The sequence below is a fragment of the Capricornis sumatraensis genome, chromosome 9 (genome assembly GCF_032405125.1).
Source record: "Capricornis sumatraensis isolate serow.1 chromosome 9, serow.2, whole genome shotgun sequence".
NCBI classification, from domain to species: Eukaryota; Metazoa; Chordata; class Mammalia; order Artiodactyla; family Bovidae; genus Capricornis; species Capricornis sumatraensis.
The window spans coordinates 20046163-20064594 of NC_091077.1; the positions used below are offsets into that span (position 1 = coordinate 20046163).

Consider the following 18432-nt stretch of genomic DNA (forward strand, 5'->3'; position numbering starts at 1 on the left):
CTTCTCCAGAGGGTCAGCTCCCCAGAGGGCAGGGACTTTCCCCCCGCCCCCCGCCAACCGCAGGCTCCCAGGGCTTCCCTGGTGGCTCAGTTGGTAAGGAATCCGCCCACAATGTGTGAGGCCTGGGTTCAGGTCCCTGGGTTGGGAAGATCCCCTGGAGAAGGTAAAGGTCACCCACTCCAGTATTCTGGCCTAGAGAATTCCATGGACTGTATAGTCCATGGGGTCGCAAAGAGTGGGACACTACTGAGCGACTTTCACTTTACTTCACTTCACAGGCTCCCAGGAAAACATTTGCTTAGACCCAACAGCGGCGAGCCTGGAGGGATGTCAGCGATCCCCTGCAAAAAGGTTGAGCCTGGCTTCGGAGCTGATGGGTGTGTTTGCAGGCAGGGAAGGGCGGGGCAGGTGGAAAGTCCCGAAGCCCGGAGGTCCCAGGGGGCAGTTTAGGAACAAAGAAATGCAAAACAGTTCGAGCAGGTCTCTAATTGAGTCCCTAAGGGCTCACTGGAACCCTCACGAAAGGTGGAGTCAACAGACCCACCTTCGCTTACCCTCTAGGAGTCTCAGTTTTAACCTCTGTAAACTGGATCTGAACAGAATCTCTGCAAGGGGCCAAGCTCCTCCCTGAAACCTAGACACAGTTCAGTGATCTTAGGTACCAGCGCTGGCCTGCCCATTCCCACCATGCAGCCTGCCAGACCTCCCTACACTCAGCTGTCCAATCATTCAGAGAAGCGATACTCCCCTTCCTAAACCTGTTCCAGAAAATTCCATGCAACAGAATATCCCTGCTGCGTGTAGCTGAACTACCTAACCCTGAGCTGTTTGCAGTAATCCTGGGCCCTGAGACAAAAGGAGAAATCGACAATAACTGGTCCTATCTTTAAAAAATCAGATGCTGGGACTTCTCTGGTGGTGCAATGGGTAAGACTACATACTCCGAATGCAGGGTGGTCAGGGAATTAGATCCCACATGCCCCAACTAAGAGTTTGTGCGTGCAACTAAAGAACCCTCATACCACAACTAAAAAGATCCTACATACCACAACAAAGATTAAAGATCCTATGTGTGGCAACTCAGACCTGGTGTAGTCAAATAAATAAATATTAAAAAAAAAAGAAGTTGGGTGCTTTCCTTGTCGTCATGGACTGTTTTTGTATTTATTTGAATTTTAAAAAGTGATATTAAAATATAATCATCAGAGGGCTTCCCTGATGGTCCTGTGATTAAGACTCCATGCTTCTAATGCAGGGGACACAGGTTCAATCCTTGGTTGGGGAACTGAGATCCCACATGCTGCACAGTACGGCCAAAAAAATTTTTTTTAATGTAATCATTGGGGCATTTCCTGGTGGCCCAGTAGTAAAGAATCCGCCTGCCAATGCAGGAGACATCCATTCGATCCCTGGGTCAGGAAGATACCCTGGAGGAGGAAATGGCTACCCACTCCAGTATTCTTGTCTAGAGAATCTCACAGATAGGGGAGCCTGGTGGGCTACAGTCCATGATGTCGCAATGAGTCTGACACGACTTAGAGACTAAACAACAATAATATCATCAGGGAGATTCCCTGGAGGGCCAGTTGGTTAAGACTCTGTACTTCTAATGTGGGGGAGCATGGGTTCAGTCCCTGGTTGGGGAACAATAAGACCCCTACATGCAACATGGTGCAGTCAAAAAATAATAATAATGACCATTGGGACTGAGTATTTTGGAGCACCCAACCCGCCGTTTAAATTTTGTGCCTCAAAATATAAGAGAGTTCCTCGCTCTGTTCAATACAGCATGTAGTAAGTGTTAATAAATGCTCCTAGAAGGAATGGTTGCAATATATAAAATCTAGTGTTTATTCCACAATGAGGGCTGTTTTTCACTTTGCCGGGGCAGTCACAACAAAATGCCACAGACTGGGTGGCTCACACAGCAGAAATTTATAGTCTCACAGTTGTGGAGGTCAGAAGTCGCAGATTGAGGTATGTTGGTTTCTGCCGAGGCCTCTGTCCTTAGCTAGCAGATGGCTGCCTTCTCTCTGTGTCTTCACAGTTTCCCTCTGGGAAATCGGATCTCAGCATCCGATTTTTTAAAGATAGGACTAGTTATTGTCAATTTCTCCTTTTGTCTCAGGGGTCCAGGATTACTGCAAACAGCTCAGGGTTAGGTAGTCCAGCTATACACAGCAGGGATATTCTGTTGCATGTGAGATTGAGTTTCCACAATCACCAGTGTGACTGGTGTCACATTAAGTTAGGACCTAAAGACCTCATTTTAACTTAATTGGCTCTTCCAAACTCTGTCTCCAAATAAACCCACATTCTGAAGTCCTGGGGTGTTAAGTCTTTAATGTATGAGTTGAGGAGCAGGCACAGTTTAGCCCATAAGAGGAGCAAACTCTTCAATGGGGCTTAATGTGCGAGGTGCTTTTTAAATTTTATTTATTTATCTGGCTGTGTCCCATCTTAGTTGTTGGGGCTTCCCTGGTGACACAGAGGTTAAAGCGTGTAGCGTGTGGGATCTTTAGTTGTGGCACGCAAAATCTAGTTCCCTGACCAGGGGTGGAACCCATGTCCCTGCATCGGGAGCACAGAGTCTTAGCCATTGGACCACCAGGGAAGTCCCTAGGTGCTTTATTTATATTAGCTTCTGTAAGTTTCACAAGATCCCCATAATTCAACAGGTTCTGTTATTATTCAACATTTTACCTGAAGAATTTGAGGCTCAGAGAAGTTATGTAACTTGCCCAAGGTCACACAGACAGTGAGGGCTGAATCTAAACTCACAATATCTGTCTTTTTTTTTTTTTTTTAGTGAACCTTTTTATTGTGTTTTTTTTTTTTTTAAATGGAAGGTCCCTTACTGGTCCTGCTTCCATGAGTAGCTATGACCAGAGGAAAGGGGGGAGGGGAAGCAGGCGGCGCAGGGAGGGTCATCTCAACAACATTCCATTTATACACAGAACTAAACAGACAAGCACAGAGTCACTACTGCGGTTAGAAGTTGGCAGCATGGGAAAGGGGAGGAACAGGTGGGGGACTGGGGTGTCGTTAAAAAAAATACAGGCCCCCCCAAAACAGGGGTTCCTGGTGGTGGGGGGAACTTAGTCTGTTTCAACCCAAAAGGAATCAAGATCAAAAGCAGTTTGGGAAGGCCAGAACCGTCAGGGGTGGAGGGAGGAGGAAGGTCCAGGGGGTGGGCGGGGGGCTGTTTGGCAATTGGGGTGAAGGGACTGCCCTCCCCCTGGTGGGATCCCCCCAGCCCCTCCGGTCTGGCAGGAAGGGGGCAGCCTGCAACCCCCGTGGGCAGACACAATATCTGTCTTAATGTCAGCCAAATCTGAAGTCCATCTGGGAAGTAGTAGTGGGGCAGAGTTGGTTCCTGACTAAACCATTCCTTTTTTATTGTGGCAAAATAGACATGACGTAAAACTGGCCTTTTTAATGGTTTTTGAGTGTGCAGTTTAGCGTGTTCGGTACATTCACATTGTAGTGCAGCCACCCGCATCATCCATCTCCATGACTTTTCAATTTTTCCAAACTGAAACTCTGTCCCCTTCAAACACTGACTCCCGTTCCCCTTCCCTCAGCTCCTGGCACCCACTACTTTGCTTGTCTTTTTCATTTGACTCCTTTAAGGAGTATAGGTATAATTAAGGCTTCACAGGTAGCACAGTGGTAAAGAATCCGCCTGGCAAGCAAGCAGATACGGGTTTGAACCCTGGGTGGGGAAGATCCCTAGAGAAGGAAATGGCTACCCACTCCAGTATTCTTGCCTGGAAAATCTCATACCCAGAGGAACCTGGCAGGCTACAGTTCATGGGGTCATGGACATGACTTAGTGACTAAACAATGATAATAGGTAGAATTATACAATATTTGTCCTTTTGCTTCCAGCTTATTTCACTGAACATAATGTCGTCTTCAGAGAAGGCAATATCATCCCACTCCAGTACTCTTGCCTGGAAAATCCCATGGATGGAGGAGCCTGGTGGGCTGCAGTCCATGGGGTAGCTAAGAGTCAGACACGACTGATCGACTTCACTTTCACTTTTCACTTTCACGCATTGGAGAATGAAATGGCGGGTCACTCCACTGTTCTGGCCTGGAGAATCCCAGGGACGGGGGAGCGTCTATGGGGTCGCACAGAGTCGGACACGACTGAAGCGACTTAGCAGCAGCAGCAATGTCGTCTTATCCATGTTGTAGCCCGGGTCAGAATTTCCTTCCTTTTTAAGGTTGAGTAATACTCCAATGGCACCCCACTCCAGTACTCTTGCCTGGAAAATCCCGTGGATGGAGGAGCCTTGTAGGCTGCAGTCAGACACGACCGAGCGACCTCACTTTCATATTTCACTTTCATGCATTGGAGAAGGAAATGGCAACCCATTCCAGTGTTCTTGCCTGGAGAATCCCAGGGACCGGGGAGCCTGGTGGGCTGCCGTCTATGGGGTCGCACAGAGTCGGACACGACTGAAGCGACTTAGCAGCAGCAGCAACAATATTCCAACCGTACATTTTAAAGTCACTTGGTTCCGCCCTTATTAGCTGTGTGACCTTGGGGAAATTAATTCTCTGAGCCTCAGTTTGCTCCTGCGTAAAACAGCCCACACAAAACCGGGGTGTGGGGAAGACTACATGAATGAATAAATTTAAAAGGTGGCGATAAGCCTTCAACAGCATCAAAGGCAGATGCAAGGGGCATGCAGTGGCGGCCTTTGGTCAGCAGGGGCCGCTGCCAGGGCCTCCGGGGGTCTTCCTGTCCTCCCTGCGCCGCAGCATGCGCATGCGCAGCAGAGCCTCCCTGCAGAGGTTACTTTTTTCTTTTGGTTCCTCCCCGCCCTTTACCTCTCCGCGGGTATTTATTACTGCAGACCCGGAGCCTGGCTGTAGCTGCTTTCTCTATGCTGAAGCTCTGCTTCTCCCCCAGGTTTCTGGGTCCGGTGGGGAGTTGTCCTCTGCCAACACCTGGCCCCATCCCTACAGCTTCAGGGTGGAACTCCTCCCCATGGGGGTTAGAGTGTAGAAAGAGAAGTTGCTCAGTCGTATCCGACTCTTTGCAACCCCGTGGATTGTAGCCTACCAGGCTGCTCTGTCCATGGGATTCTCCAGACAAGAATACTGGAGTGGGTTGCCATTTCCTTCGCTAGGGAATCTTCCTGATCCAGGGATTGAACCCAGATCTCCCGCACTGCAGGCAGGCTCTACCATCTGAGCCACCAGGAAAGCCCTGTATGGGGAGGGGTGTCTTAAATTTCGCCATCCTCCTCTCCTCAGCTTCTTTAATTTAGACTAAGTTACCAGGCAAGCGCATGCACCCTTTGGGGGACGCATTTTCAGCAGATGGGTATCCAGCTTCTCATTCTTAATAAATGGTTTATCTTATTTTTTTTAATGTTTAAAGTGCACTCAGCATACAACGTGTGCTAGGCTCCGTCTTAGGCACTTGACAGCACTTCCTTGCAAAATAGAACATTTCAGAGAAGAAAAGCAAAGGTTTTCAATAATAGGGTTGAATTTGCTCGCAAGCGAATAGATTGTTTATTGAGAAATTTTATCTTGCTGCTGCTGCTAAGTCGCTTCAGTCGTGTCCGACTCTGTGAGACCCCATAGATGGCAACCCACCAAGCTCCCTCGTCCCTGGGATTCTCCAGGCAAGAACAGAGCCTAGTGCACGTTGTATGCTGAGTGCACTTTAAACATTAAAAAATTAAGATAAAACATTTATTAAGAATAAGAATTAATAAGAAGACATTTATTTCAACCCATCTGCTGAAAACGCGTCCCCCAAAGGGTGCATGCCCTTGCCTGGTAAAATTAATATAAAACGTTCCTCACACGAACACAGGCGCACGTGTTTGAACACCCGGAATTGAGCTAGGGCATTGACTTTAGCTGCCTGCAGCTCTGCGTCTCGGTCGTTCAATAGATATTTAGGGAGCAGCGCCTTACTGCCTCAGTTTCCCCCTGGGTTAAACGTGGGATAGTGATAGTAATCTTTGATTAAATGAAATCAAGGCTGTGACCGCGCTTTACAAAGCAAAATGCGTAAAGCCCTTTGTAGGGATAGGAGAAGACAGTCTTATTTTAGAGTCTATCCGAACTTGCATAGCTTTTTACAGAGGCACAACTGTTTCTTCTTCCAGCGCAGGGAAATCACTGCAGGCTCCCTTCTTTTGACAGCGTGAATTTAGGGGAAGATTTATTGAAGGGGATTTATTTACACTAATGAGAATATGATTACCTGATGCAAGATATACTTATGAGCGCCTACTGTGTACCAGACATTGAGCTGGACTCTTTATAAAGAATAAAGAACCTGAATTACATGCCAGTTCTTTCCCTGGAGTAGAAGATCCGATATACAACGGTTTCTTAGGGTCAGATCAGGACACGAATACAAAATAGTGTTCCTGCGCCTCCCCCTGGAGAGAAAATGAAGTAGAAAATGAGATTGCGCAAATGAGATTGCGCATGTGGAAAAGCGCTTAGCTCCCACGCTTGCGACGCAGCAAGCCAGTCCCTAAAATGTGTTCTATAATGGTAACGATAACTAATTAGAAATAACTGAGGAGTATTGAGAACTGTGTCAGACTCGGTGCTAATCCCTCTAAATGTATTTAGTGAATTTTACTCTCCCTCAAACAAAGAAGTAGTATTGATCATCCCGTTGCGCAGATAAAGAAACTGAAGCATAGAAAAACCTGCATATCTAATGTAAGAACACTTAGTGATGGAGCTGATAAGGTGTTTTATTTACTGTTTTATCCACAAAACCTATAGCAATGCCTGCCGTAGTAGACGGTGAATTTGTCTTTGTGGGAAAAGTGGGTGATTAATATCTGCTTTTGAAAAGGTTTTTTGTTTTAAGAAAGAATTAAAGACGGGTGACTGCAGAACTAGTCCAGAGGTCCAAGTACTCTTCTCCCAGTCCCGGACCTAGTACTGTCAATCATCTTACACCATATCAAACCTTAATCTTAGTACAATCCACAGACCCTATTCACATCGTAATATCCTCTTCACTGAAATGCTTGGCACTTTGCAAAATGACATAGTTGCTAACATATGGTTATTAGTCGCAGCTAAAATGCCACTCCGCTTTCTGCATCTAAGTAGTGCATCCTGGAGGCGTGCACCCAGCTCGAGGCAACCACGCCCCCGGGAAAATCCAAGCATGGCATGCAGACCCTTGGTATTAGAGCAGCCCCGCCGCCGCCTAAGGGGTTACCCGGGCGGGGTGTTGGGGAGGGTGTTCACGCGCTTGCGCGCCGCGTCGCTTCGCTCCGCCCCCGAAGCGCGGTCAGATGACCCGCCCAACCGGCGTCGGCCTATAAAGTCTCGGGTGTTGACGTCAGCGTTCTCTTCCGCCGTCGTCGCCGCCATCCTCGGCGCGACCCAGCTCGCTCGGATCTGCTTGGGAGAATCCACCGCCATCCGCCACCATGGTGAGCAACGCTGTTCAACCGGGGACCTGAAACGGCAGCGAAGCCTCGGCAGGGCTGGCGCTGCCAAGCCTGGGGACTTGTGGCCTCCCTGACTGGGAGGAGACATGGCGGCGGTGGGGTCGGCGGGGCCGGGGCAGGTGAAGCGGCTGCCGCCATGTCTGCGCGCCGCACTGCTCGCGACCTCCGCTTCCGGGGGCGCCGCCGCCTCGCGGGGTCCGGGGTCCGGCTAAAGCTGGGGCGGAGGCGGGGCGAGGGGGTATGATGATGTGGCAGACGCTGTAATGGCGGGCGCCGCAGCGCGAGCCGGGAGAGGGGAGCCGCCTTATGTAACCCGCGGGCCGGGAGTTTCAGTCTGATTTTCTGTCGGGAGCCGTGGGTGTCTTGGAAATGGCTGAAGGAGAGAAGAGTAAGACCTTTAGAAGCGCCCGATCTTCTCCCGCTGTGTAATGTTATTTTGGTCTCTTGTCTTTCTTGAACCTCCCAATTGCGAACACCTGATCCTGGAGCCACGAGGTGGAGGTTCGCGCCTGTTAGGGCTGCGCAACCCCCCCTCCCCCAAACCGGGGGTGGCATATTCACGAATCAAAGGTGGGGTGTTGGCTCTGACCCCCACAACCCCAGCGAGGGGTGACCTTGGAGTTCGGAAAGCCCTTTTGGTTGGGAAGCCTCGAGGTATACCAGTGGCCGCACAGTGGGACACTTGATGTTCAGCCGGACCCCATGAGACTCCAGTACCTACGTAGTATAAAGGGAGTCTCTTGTCACTCATTGGGACTTAGTCCCCAGTTTCCATTCTGAGTTGTCACTTTGGGTGTGACAGCCAAGATTAGGCTTTTCAGGGACAGGGCGAGTTGGACATCTTTAAAGGGGTGTTAACAAAGAAAGGGGGATTTAGGTCGGAGTTGGCAGCACCAAGGATCAGCCTCTCTTGGCTAGGGCCTTGCAGCCTCTATTGATCAAAGTCTCTGTGCCAAGGGTCCTTCCTGGAGTGCTGGCCTGTCATGACCCTCCCCTCCTCTACCCTGCCCAGGTGAACTTCACAGTAGACCAGATCCGGGCCATCATGGACAAGAAGGCCAACATCCGGAACATGTCTGTCATCGCCCACGTGGACCATGGCAAGTCCACTCTGACAGACTCCCTGGTGTGTAAGGCGGGTATCATTGCCTCTGCCCGGGCTGGGGAGACCCGCTTCACTGACACCCGGAAGGACGAGCAGGAGCGTTGCATCACCATCAAGTCAACGTGAGCAAGTCCCCTGGTGTCATCTCCACAGGGAAAGGGGGGTGCTGCTTGCTCTGAGTCCTTGGTAGTGGGCAGGATGGATAGACATAGGCCTTTTCCCACAGGGTTTTGGGGAGAGGAGCACTTTAGAGCTGGGCTTCTGAACTGGGAGGGATGATGGAGCTTCATCTAGTGGGATGGGCACCTTTGTCTCCAGGGGAAGAGGCACATTGACGGGTGGTAGAGTTAAGGAGGTTGGAGGGGAAGGGAGCTGGGGGCTCTTGGCAATGTCTGGAGAAGTCTGAGGATGGTATTGGCATCCGGGGTCAATGCCAAAGTCTTGCTCTGCGCACGGCAGCCCCCTGTGAGTTTTCTGATCCCAGATGTCATGGTGAGAATCTCCCTCCACCCCAAAGAAAAAGCAGTGATGGCAGTTGTCTTCATTTAGTCGTTTGTCCTTGGTCATTGCTCTGAGACTCACTTCCCTCCAGGGCAGGGAAGGGTGGAAAGGAGCCTTTGGGCTTTCTAGCTCCTATGTAGTAGCTGCTTTTTTACAACAGGTGTGTCAAGCCTGGGACGACCTAGGTGGACTCTGGTGCCAGGGAAGTGGCTGGCCCTGGCAGAGGGTGCAGCAAAGATAAATGTCCCAGATGGCGGTGGCTTTTCTGTTGGGAGTCTTAAGTTCATCTTTAGGGATGAGTAATGCAGGGAGAGGGGACAGGTTGCAGCATCTGCCTGGCTTTTTATTGGATCCCAGCCTCACTTAGGAATGAAGAGTGTCCGTCCTGACTCCCCCTCGGTGGGAACCTGATTGACCACAGGCCAGGCTAAGGTGTGGCTTCCACCTGGCTCACCTGTCCCCATTGTTTCAGGGCCATCTCCCTTTTCTACGAGCTTTCAGAGAACGACTTGAATTTCATCAAGCAGAGCAAGGATGGCTCTGGCTTCCTCATCAACCTCATTGATTCCCCTGGGCACGTCGACTTTTCCTCAGAGGTGACAGCCGCACTCCGTGTCACTGACGGTGCCTTGGTGGTGGTGGACTGTGTGTCTGGTAAGCAGTGGGCACCCCCTAAGACAGCTTGGAACCTGGTGCTGTCCCTTCTCTGGCTGCAAGAGCCACCTCATCCCCTGCTGGTCTGCAGGTGTGTGTGTGCAGACAGAGACGGTGCTGCGCCAGGCCATCGCTGAGCGCATCAAGCCAGTGCTGATGATGAACAAGATGGACCGGGCCCTGCTTGAGCTGCAACTGGAGCCTGAGGAGCTCTACCAAACCTTCCAGCGTATCGTGGAGAATGTCAACGTCATTATCTCCACCTATGGCGAGGGCGAGAGTGGCCCCATGGGCAACATCATGGTAGGACAGCCTGACTGCTGGGTTTAGGGTACTTTTCTCTGCTGTCTTCATAGTAGCCCCTTCGCTGCTCCCGTGGGGCAGACTGGAAGGGCTGTGGTCTTGAGCTGCCCCTGGGGAACTGCTTCTGAATCAGTGATTTCCTGGGGATTCTTGGGAGGTGGAAGCTGGGGATCCAGGGAACCTTAGAGTGACAGGAAAGCTGGACTTTTGGGGAGGTGAGGTCGTGGCTCCCCCTGCTTGCTGACAGGTGCATGGGGCAGTCCCTGTGGGATCTTTGCACACACACACACACACCCCCCCCACCCCCGCAGGGGTTGGGTACCTTGTACATGATGACTAAAATTTCTTCACTTTGACCTGATGGCTACTGAAGAAATCTAAGGTCTGAGGCATGGAGTGCCTGGGGATTTTGTAGCTGTGGTTTCTGTCCATCTATTCCAGCTAAACTGTCTCCCGTTCTTGCAGATTGACCCCGTCCTTGGTACTGTTGGCTTTGGATCTGGTCTCCATGGTTGGGCCTTTACCCTGAAGCAGTTTGCAGAGATGTATGTGGCCAAGTTTGCCGCCAAGGGCGAGGGACAGCTAGGGCCTGCTGAGCGGGCCAAGAAGGTGGAGGACATGATGAAAAAGCTGTGGGGAGACCGGTAAGTGTTCGAGACACAGCTCAAGTATCGGTAGGGTCATTCCCACCCAGGTTACCCCCTCCCCTGCTGTTGATTTCTCTAACTCTTGGGTTGGGTGTTCTTCGAACAGGTACTTTGATCCAGCCACTGGCAAGTTCAGCAAGTCAGCCAATAGCCCTGATGGCAAGAAGCTGCCACGGACGTTCTGCCAGCTCATCCTGGACCCAATCTTCAAGGTGAGCCAGTGTAAGCTTGGTAGATACCCATTCCCAGGGCTGTCCTTGGGCTCCCCATACAGTCTGGTACCCAACCTGCTGCAACTGATGGCAAGATGCCACAAGGCAAGGCAGGGTTAGGCTGCATGTCAGCTCCTGAAACAAAGATGAGACAGCATGAGATCAGAAGGCCCCCAGTTCAGCCCGGGCTAGCAGATCTCCCACATTTTTGGGCTGCATCTTGGGGTCAGTCAGCCTCCTTGACTGGGCAGCAGGCGAGATGTGGCAGAAAGGACTGACTATTGTAAGCCTGTGAGTTTTCGGTGAGAATGTGCCCACTTACATAGGGTGGTTTTTCTTAAGTCTGTTGAGAGATTTCCTTATTTGCTAGATTAAGTCAGGCATTTGATGGTGTGAGGATTTTTGCAGCTTTGGCCCTGCTCCATCCATGCCCTTCAGGCTCTACACGTAACTGCAGACTTTGAGTCTGTTCCCAAACCCACTTTGCCATCTTTCCTGCATATCAGGTGTTTGATGCAATCATGAACTTCAAGAAAGAGGAGACGGCAAAACTAATTGAAAAACTGGACATCAAGTTGGACAGTGAAGATAAGGACAAGGAGGGCAAACCACTTCTGAAGGTGAGTGGAGAGGCTTTCCCTGGAGTCCTCTTTCTTGGAGCTGCTTGTGCTGATTTTCGTTCTGGTCTCTTGCTAACATTTCCCCCTTATATCCTCTACTCCAGGCTGTGATGCGCCGCTGGCTGCCTGCTGGGGACGCCCTGCTGCAGATGATCACCATCCACCTGCCTTCCCCTGTGACAGCCCAGAAGTACCGCTGTGAGCTCCTGTATGAGGGTCCCCCAGACGATGAGGCAGCCATGGGTATGTGGGGCCTGCCTGCACCCCGGGGGCCTGATGCTGGACAGAGCCTCAGTTTGGAAAGCTGAGCTGTCATGGAATCACGTTTTTCCCTTTGGGGGTTTCATTTCTCTTCTCAGGCATTAAAAGCTGTGATCCCAAAGGCCCTCTCATGATGTACATTTCCAAAATGGTGCCGACCTCTGACAAAGGTCGGTTCTATGCCTTCGGCCGGGTCTTCTCAGGGCTGGTGTCTACCGGCCTGAAGGTCCGCATCATGGGACCCAACTATACTCCTGGGAAGAAGGAGGACCTGTACCTGAAGCCGATCCAGAGGTGAGGTACTCGGAGTTAGAGGGGGCTGAACAGCCTCCTGCTGCTCCTCTGTCCAGTGAGGGGGGAAGGGTGGGGTCATCTGAATGTAAGACCTGCTGGGGGGAGGAATAGTACCCTTCCTCCCAACTAAGGATTCTCAGTGTGACACAGTCCTGAGCTGGGAAGCAGGTAGGAAATTAGAGTGATAGGAGAGTTAAGGTGCCTCGAGAGCAGGCCCTGATCCCAAAGACCGCAGTTGAGGGTGGTGCCCCCCAGTCAACCGGTGCAGGTGTGGGATTGCCCTGACTGTACTAGGGTACAGAGGCTTGCATAGGCACAGCAGCACTTTGCCTGATCTTCTGGTGATAGAGCCAGAACCATCACTGAGATGTCACTGGGTTACTGGCCCCTGGTGAGCTGGCTCTGTCCCTCTAGACATGAAGACAGGCACAGGCTCAAAGGAGGGGAACTTTGTGCTTCCACTGCAGGAGGCTTGGGTTCAGTCGCTGGTCCAAAAATTAATACATGCAGTGTGGTACTACCAAAAAAACAAGGGAGGCTTGTCTGGTGACTTGGATCTGCCACACAAGTTCTAGTGTGTTGACATCTTTTGTGTCGTTCCCCCTTCCCCAGGACAATCCTGATGATGGGCCGTTACGTGGAGCCCATCGAGGATGTGCCTTGTGGCAACATTGTGGGTCTGGTGGGCGTGGACCAGTTCCTGGTGAAGACTGGCACCATCACCACCTTCGAGCATGCCCACAACATGCGGGTGATGAAGTTCAGCGTGAGCCCTGTTGTCAGGGTCGCTGTGGAGGCCAAGAACCCGGCCGACCTGCCCAAGCTGGTGGAAGGTCTGAAGCGGCTGGCCAAGTCGGACCCCATGGTGCAGGTGGGTGCCCCTTGGCCAGAGGTGACATCTGCCACAGTGGCTTGTTGACTTATTGATGTGGTGTGACTGGGCTGACCTGGCAGAACTCCCGCCCATTTAAATGGTTTTCCACCCAGGAGTCCAACTTTGATACACTACTTTGATACAGTCTCTTCAGACTGGTTGGATCCTGAGGCTCTTTTTAGAAGGTTAATGTTGAAAACTAGTAAAACGGGCCCTGATACCTTCCCCATCAATCCTGTTTTGGGAGTCCACCTTGTCCAGCTGGAGCTGACTTTCCACTTGCCCCCTGGAATCCCTTGGCTTACTGCTTGGTCCTGGGGTCAGTGTTGGGCTGACTCTTGGCCTTCTGCAGTGCATCATCGAGGAGTCCGGGGAGCACATTATCGCGGGGGCTGGGGAGCTGCACTTGGAGATCTGCCTCAAGGACCTGGAGGAGGATCATGCTTGCATCCCCATCAAGGTGAGGTTGGTGCTGCCACACAGTGACAGCTGGAGGCCTGCATGCCCTATACTAAAAGGGCTGTTGGAGAGGATGACCTGGGTGGGCTCTGAGGGTCCCACTGGTGGGGGGGTCACTCGGTTCTCCTTCCTTCAGCCCCTTTTTGCCAGATAATATGTGCTGTTGTGACGTTAGCTCTGTAGATGCGCAGGTAAGGTTGGAGTGTGAGGGGTCTGCTAGCTTCTGCTAACAAGTTTACAAAAAAAAACTTGGGTAAAGGGCAGACACTGAGGTTCTGTAGGTGGCCCCACCACCCCCAGCTGGTACACCCTGGTTTCCATTTTTTGCTTTTTCATAAAAATGAGCTCAGATCTGTGTCTGCTTGGCCGAGGTTTTGGGTTTCTTTACATGCTGTTTTTCCTTGTTAAACCTTTTTAGTTGCGGCAATTAAAGTTTCTGTGCTTCAGGGAATTGACAGTTTTTTTCTGAATAAGGAAACTATACTGAAATGGGATCTTGCACTTGTATGTTTGCAATCACTTTTCTATTAATACTGCATATATAGTTTTACGAGAAGTGTATGTAGCCAGCCCTGTTGGCAGTGGGCATTTAGCGAGTAGCTAGCTGCACACCTGTTTACACGAAGTCAGGTGGAGCCTGCTCTGCTCTCTATTCTCTGCCAGTGTGAAGCGGGTATCATTAGGAAGGTGGTGTTCTGGGGTGTCTGCTTTCTGGGGCAGACCTAACCCTGCACGTTCCTCTTCCAGAAATCTGACCCAGTTGTCTCGTACCGGGAGACTGTCAGTGAGGAATCGAACGTGCTCTGCCTGTCCAAGTCCCCCAACAAGCACAATAGGCTTTACATGAAGGCGCGGCCCTTCCCTGATGGCCTGGCTGAGGACATCGACAAGGGCGAGGTGTCCGCCCGCCAGGAGCTCAAGCAGCGGGCCCGCTACCTGGCTGAGAAGTACGAGTGGGACGTGGCTGAGGCCCGTAAGATCTGGTGCTTTGGCCCTGATGGCACGGGCCCCAACATCCTCACGGACATCACCAAGGGTGTACAGTACCTCAATGAAATCAAGGACAGTGTGGTGGCTGGCTTCCAGTGGGCCACCAAGGAGGTGAGGGGGTGCTCAGGCACAGCACTGCAGGGCCAGTCATCGGGCGAGGTGGGATTGTGTGTGGTCTTTTGAACAGACAGCTGTGGCCAGCCTGTCCCTCGGCTGCTGTGGAGGTGGGTTCTTGACGATGGTCCTCTTTCCTCCATAGGGGGCGCTGTGCGAGGAGAATATGCGGGGCGTGCGCTTTGACGTCCATGATGTGACGCTGCACGCTGATGCCATCCACCGTGGGGGTGGCCAGATCATCCCCACAGCTCGGCGCTGCCTGTATGCCAGTGTGCTGACTGCCCAGCCCCGGCTCATGGAGCCCATCTATCTTGTGGAGATCCAGGTAAGGGGGCTGGGCCGGGAACCTCCAGCTGCTCTTTTGGGTTCCGTCCTGCCCAGCAGCTGCTCAGAGCCCTTTTTTGCCCGACAGTGTCCGGAACAAGTGGTTGGTGGTATCTACGGTGTCCTGAACAGAAAGCGGGGCCACGTCTTTGAGGAGACCCAGGTGGCCGGCACTCCCATGTTTGTTGTGAAGGCCTACCTCCCTGTCAATGAGTCCTTTGGTGAGTACCAGTCTGGCATGGTCCTCAGATGCCCGCTGCTTTCTGGGTGGAGTCTAGCAGGCCCATTCTCTCTCATCATGAAGGGCGCTCCCTCCTGCAGTTTTTTGCAGCACGCTTGTGAAGGAGGGGATGACCTATGTTGATTTAGTGGAGAGGCCTCGGCCTGTGGATCTAAGCACGGCCACAGAGCAGCCATGCTGGAGATCTGGCTCGTCCTCAGAAGGTGCAGATGGAGGCCTGGGGCTTAGGAAGGGCCTGCCCTGCCTCGCTCTTTAATCATAGCCCTTGAGGGAACCTTTGGGTGAAGTGTAGGGTAATGGGGTTAACATCTAATACGACTTCTGGGATCCTCTGGTGTGTCTGTGTTTTCTGATTTCGGCCAGGGGACCGTGAGGCACATCTGGGCTTCCCAGTGAGCACTGTTTGCCCCTTCTGCAGGCTTCACCGCTGACCTGAGGTCCAACACGGGTGGCCAGGCCTTCCCCCAGTGTGTGTTCGACCACTGGCAGATCCTGCCCGGTGACCCCTTTGACAACACCAGCCGCCCCAGTCAGGTGGTGGCGGAGACACGCAAGCGCAAAGGCCTGAAGGAAGGGATCCCAGCCTTGGACAACTTCCTGGACAAGTTGTAGGCGGCCTCTGCTTAGCCTGCCACTGGGTGGGACTTGGCGCGTCCCCTGCGCCCAGGGACAAGTGACCACAGCAACAAGCCCCCACATTCTCCACAACACCTCGAGGCTGTCCAGACCCAGTAATGCTCTGCCTGACAGGTTTCTGGGGCCCACTTCGTGCCATCACTCAACATGAACACTTGATGCTGTTTCTTTCGATATTTATTTCCAGATTTTAGGGGCAACAAGTGCCCTCGGAGCAGGGACTTATCTGGCTGGTGGGAATGGGGGAGGGGATGGGACAACCAATACTTTTTTGTTGAGAGGGAAACTTAATGTCAAAAAGTTAAAAATAAACGCATTAAGAGGTTTATTTGGGTAAATGGCCCCTAGTGGATTTTCCTCCAGAAGGGGCAAGAAACAAGCGGGTAGATGTTCTTTGGACAGAAGCTAGAAGGCAGGAAACCCCGCCCGCACAGTGTCACTGACCACCTCCAGCTGTATTAGTGCCATTGGAATAATAAACTCAACATGGTGGAGATTGTGTGTATGTGGTCTTTCTTAATCTGCTCAGGCTCAAATGGGCTCCCTGGGCCAGTGAGTAAGGCCATCGGTGATACTCCAGTACAGGGGTGAGTGTCCAAGTGACAGTCCAGCAGTCCATCTGTCACAAGGCCAGCCAGACGTCTGCTGTCCACAAGGGCAGCCACTTTGCCCATGTGTCCCCTAAGCATTACAAATGTGAGAGAGTGCCTCAAGAACTGAGTGCTGGGTTGGCAAAATAGCTTGTTTGGATTTTTCTGTAACATGTCCGGGAAATAAACTGAAGAACTTTTTGGCAAACCCAGTATTTACATAATTGACACTGGTGCTGTAGCAGTCAGTTCAGGCCTGGAAGATTGCCTGGGTGCTCACTTTGGACCCATCCTCCCTGTGGTGGCTCAGAGGTTAAAGCGTCTGCCTGCAATGAGGGAAACTAGTTCAATCCCTGGATCGGGAAGATCCCCTGGAGAAGGAAATGGCAACCCACTCCCGTATTCTTGCCTGGAGAATCCCATGGACAGAGAAGCCTGGTAGGCTGCAGTCCACAGGGTTGCAAAGACTGAGCAACTTCACTTTAAATTTCTCTTGTGGCTACTTCTATGCAGTTGCTAAGTTGTGTCTGACTCTTGCAACCTCGTAGACTGAAGCCCCCCAGGCCCAGGCAAGAATACTGGAGTGGGTAGCCATTTCCTTCTCCAGGGCTTTTTTCCTACATGGATGGAATTCTAGTCTCTTGTGTAGCAGGCAGATTCCTTACCATTGAGCCACCTGGTGTTAAGTGTGAAGAGGGAGGCAGAGTAGAAACCTGGTGAATATTGCCTAGGGCCAGATGACCAAGGTCATCAGTGGTAAGTCCCCATGATGGTATGGCACCACATGGTCTTCCCAAAACTCATCTCTTCAGTTTTAACTGAGAAAAACATCAAGACAAATCCACATTGAGGGAACAGACCAATCTTCAAAACCCAGTCATCAAAACCCCTGGAAATGAGACTCAAAAAGCACAGAGGAACCTAAGAAGACAAATGTGATGTGATCCTGGGAGAAAGTCTAGTAAGGACTGGTTAATAATGTATCACTGTTGGTTCTTTAGTGGGGACAAATGTACCAGATTAATGAAACAATAGGGAGAAGGGAATGTGAGAGAAAGTGCTGCTTTAGCTGTGAAGTGTGCTTTGGGTTTAGTGGAGGAAGGTGGTCCCCAGGCTGGAAGAAGAGCTTTCATGTCAAAGCTTAAGCGAGGATGAGGTGTGAGGCGAAGAAGGCAAGTTGTGAAGTGGAATTGCATGAGATTGGGACTATCATGACCAGAGGATGGCCTGTGTCAGATGGTATCTGAAGTGGTTCAGTGTGGGCTTTGGGTTCAGGCCTCTCTGGGAATGAATCTCAGTTAATGCATTTACTGGCTGTGTGACTCTGGGTGGGTTACTTAACCTCTCTGTGTCTGTTTCCCCAAGTATAGAACTAGTAAAATATTTTACTTCACGTTGTTGATTGGTATGCAGTAAAGCTCAACCAGTGCTAGTTCTTATGTATCTTGAGCCTAAAAGGAGTCATAAAACAGTCCTCAAGCATTTAATGGCAACACCTATCCTAGTTCGTATCTTTATGTATTTGCAATATGGCTAACAGCTTCCCAGGTTTAGCACTAGTGGTAAAGAACCCACCTGCCAACGCAAAGTGACTTGAGACGAAGGTTTGATCCTTGGGTCGGGAAGGTTCCCTGGAGGAGAAAATGGCAACCCACTCCAGTATTCTTTCCTGGAGTATCATGGACAGTGGGGACTGGCTAGCTATGCAGAATCAAACACAACTGAAGCAACATAGCAACCCTGCTTATTTAACTTACATGCAGAGTGAAGAAGTGAAGTGAAGTGAAGTTGCTCAGTCGTGTCTGACTCTGCGATCCCGTGGACTGGAGCCTGGAGCCTGGTAGGCTACAGTCCATGGAATCCTCCAGGCAAGAATACTGGAGTGGGTTGCCATTTCCTGCTCCAGGGGATCTTACCGACCCAGGGATTGAACCCAGGTCTCCTGCATTGCAGGCAGACACTTTACCGTCTAATGCTGGACTGGAAGAAGCACAAGCTGAACTGAGGTTGCCAGGAGAAATATCAATAACCTCAGATATTCAGATGACACCACCCTTATGACAGAAAGTGAAGAGGAACTAAAGAGCCCCTTGATGAAAGTGAAAGAGGAGAGTGAAAAAGTTGGCTTAAAGCTCAACATTCAG

The 18432-nt window shown here is 51.2% G+C and overlaps 1 protein-coding gene and 1 non-coding gene across 2 annotated transcripts; both read left to right on the forward strand.

Annotated features, from left to right (window-relative positions):
* Positions 1-7383: 7383 nt before the first annotated feature.
* On the forward strand, positions 7384-16178 carry EEF2 (eukaryotic translation elongation factor 2). Its single transcript, XM_068979361.1, has 15 exons — positions 7384-7442; positions 8473-8687; positions 9539-9720; positions 9812-10023; positions 10489-10667; positions 10777-10882; positions 11389-11502; positions 11607-11745; positions 11862-12057; positions 12670-12928; positions 13284-13391; positions 14138-14491; positions 14640-14822; positions 14910-15042; positions 15481-16178. Exons 1-15 carry the CDS (start codon positions 7440-7442, stop codon positions 15672-15674), a joined length of 2577 nt encoding a protein of 858 aa, XP_068835462.1. The 5' UTR covers positions 7384-7439; the 3' UTR covers positions 15675-16178.
* Positions 10349-10413, forward strand: LOC138086715 (small nucleolar RNA SNORD37). Its single transcript, XR_011145421.1, has one exon. It is a non-coding gene; the product is annotated as a small nucleolar RNA SNORD37 (small nucleolar RNA).
* Positions 16179-18432: the final 2254 nt, after the last annotated feature.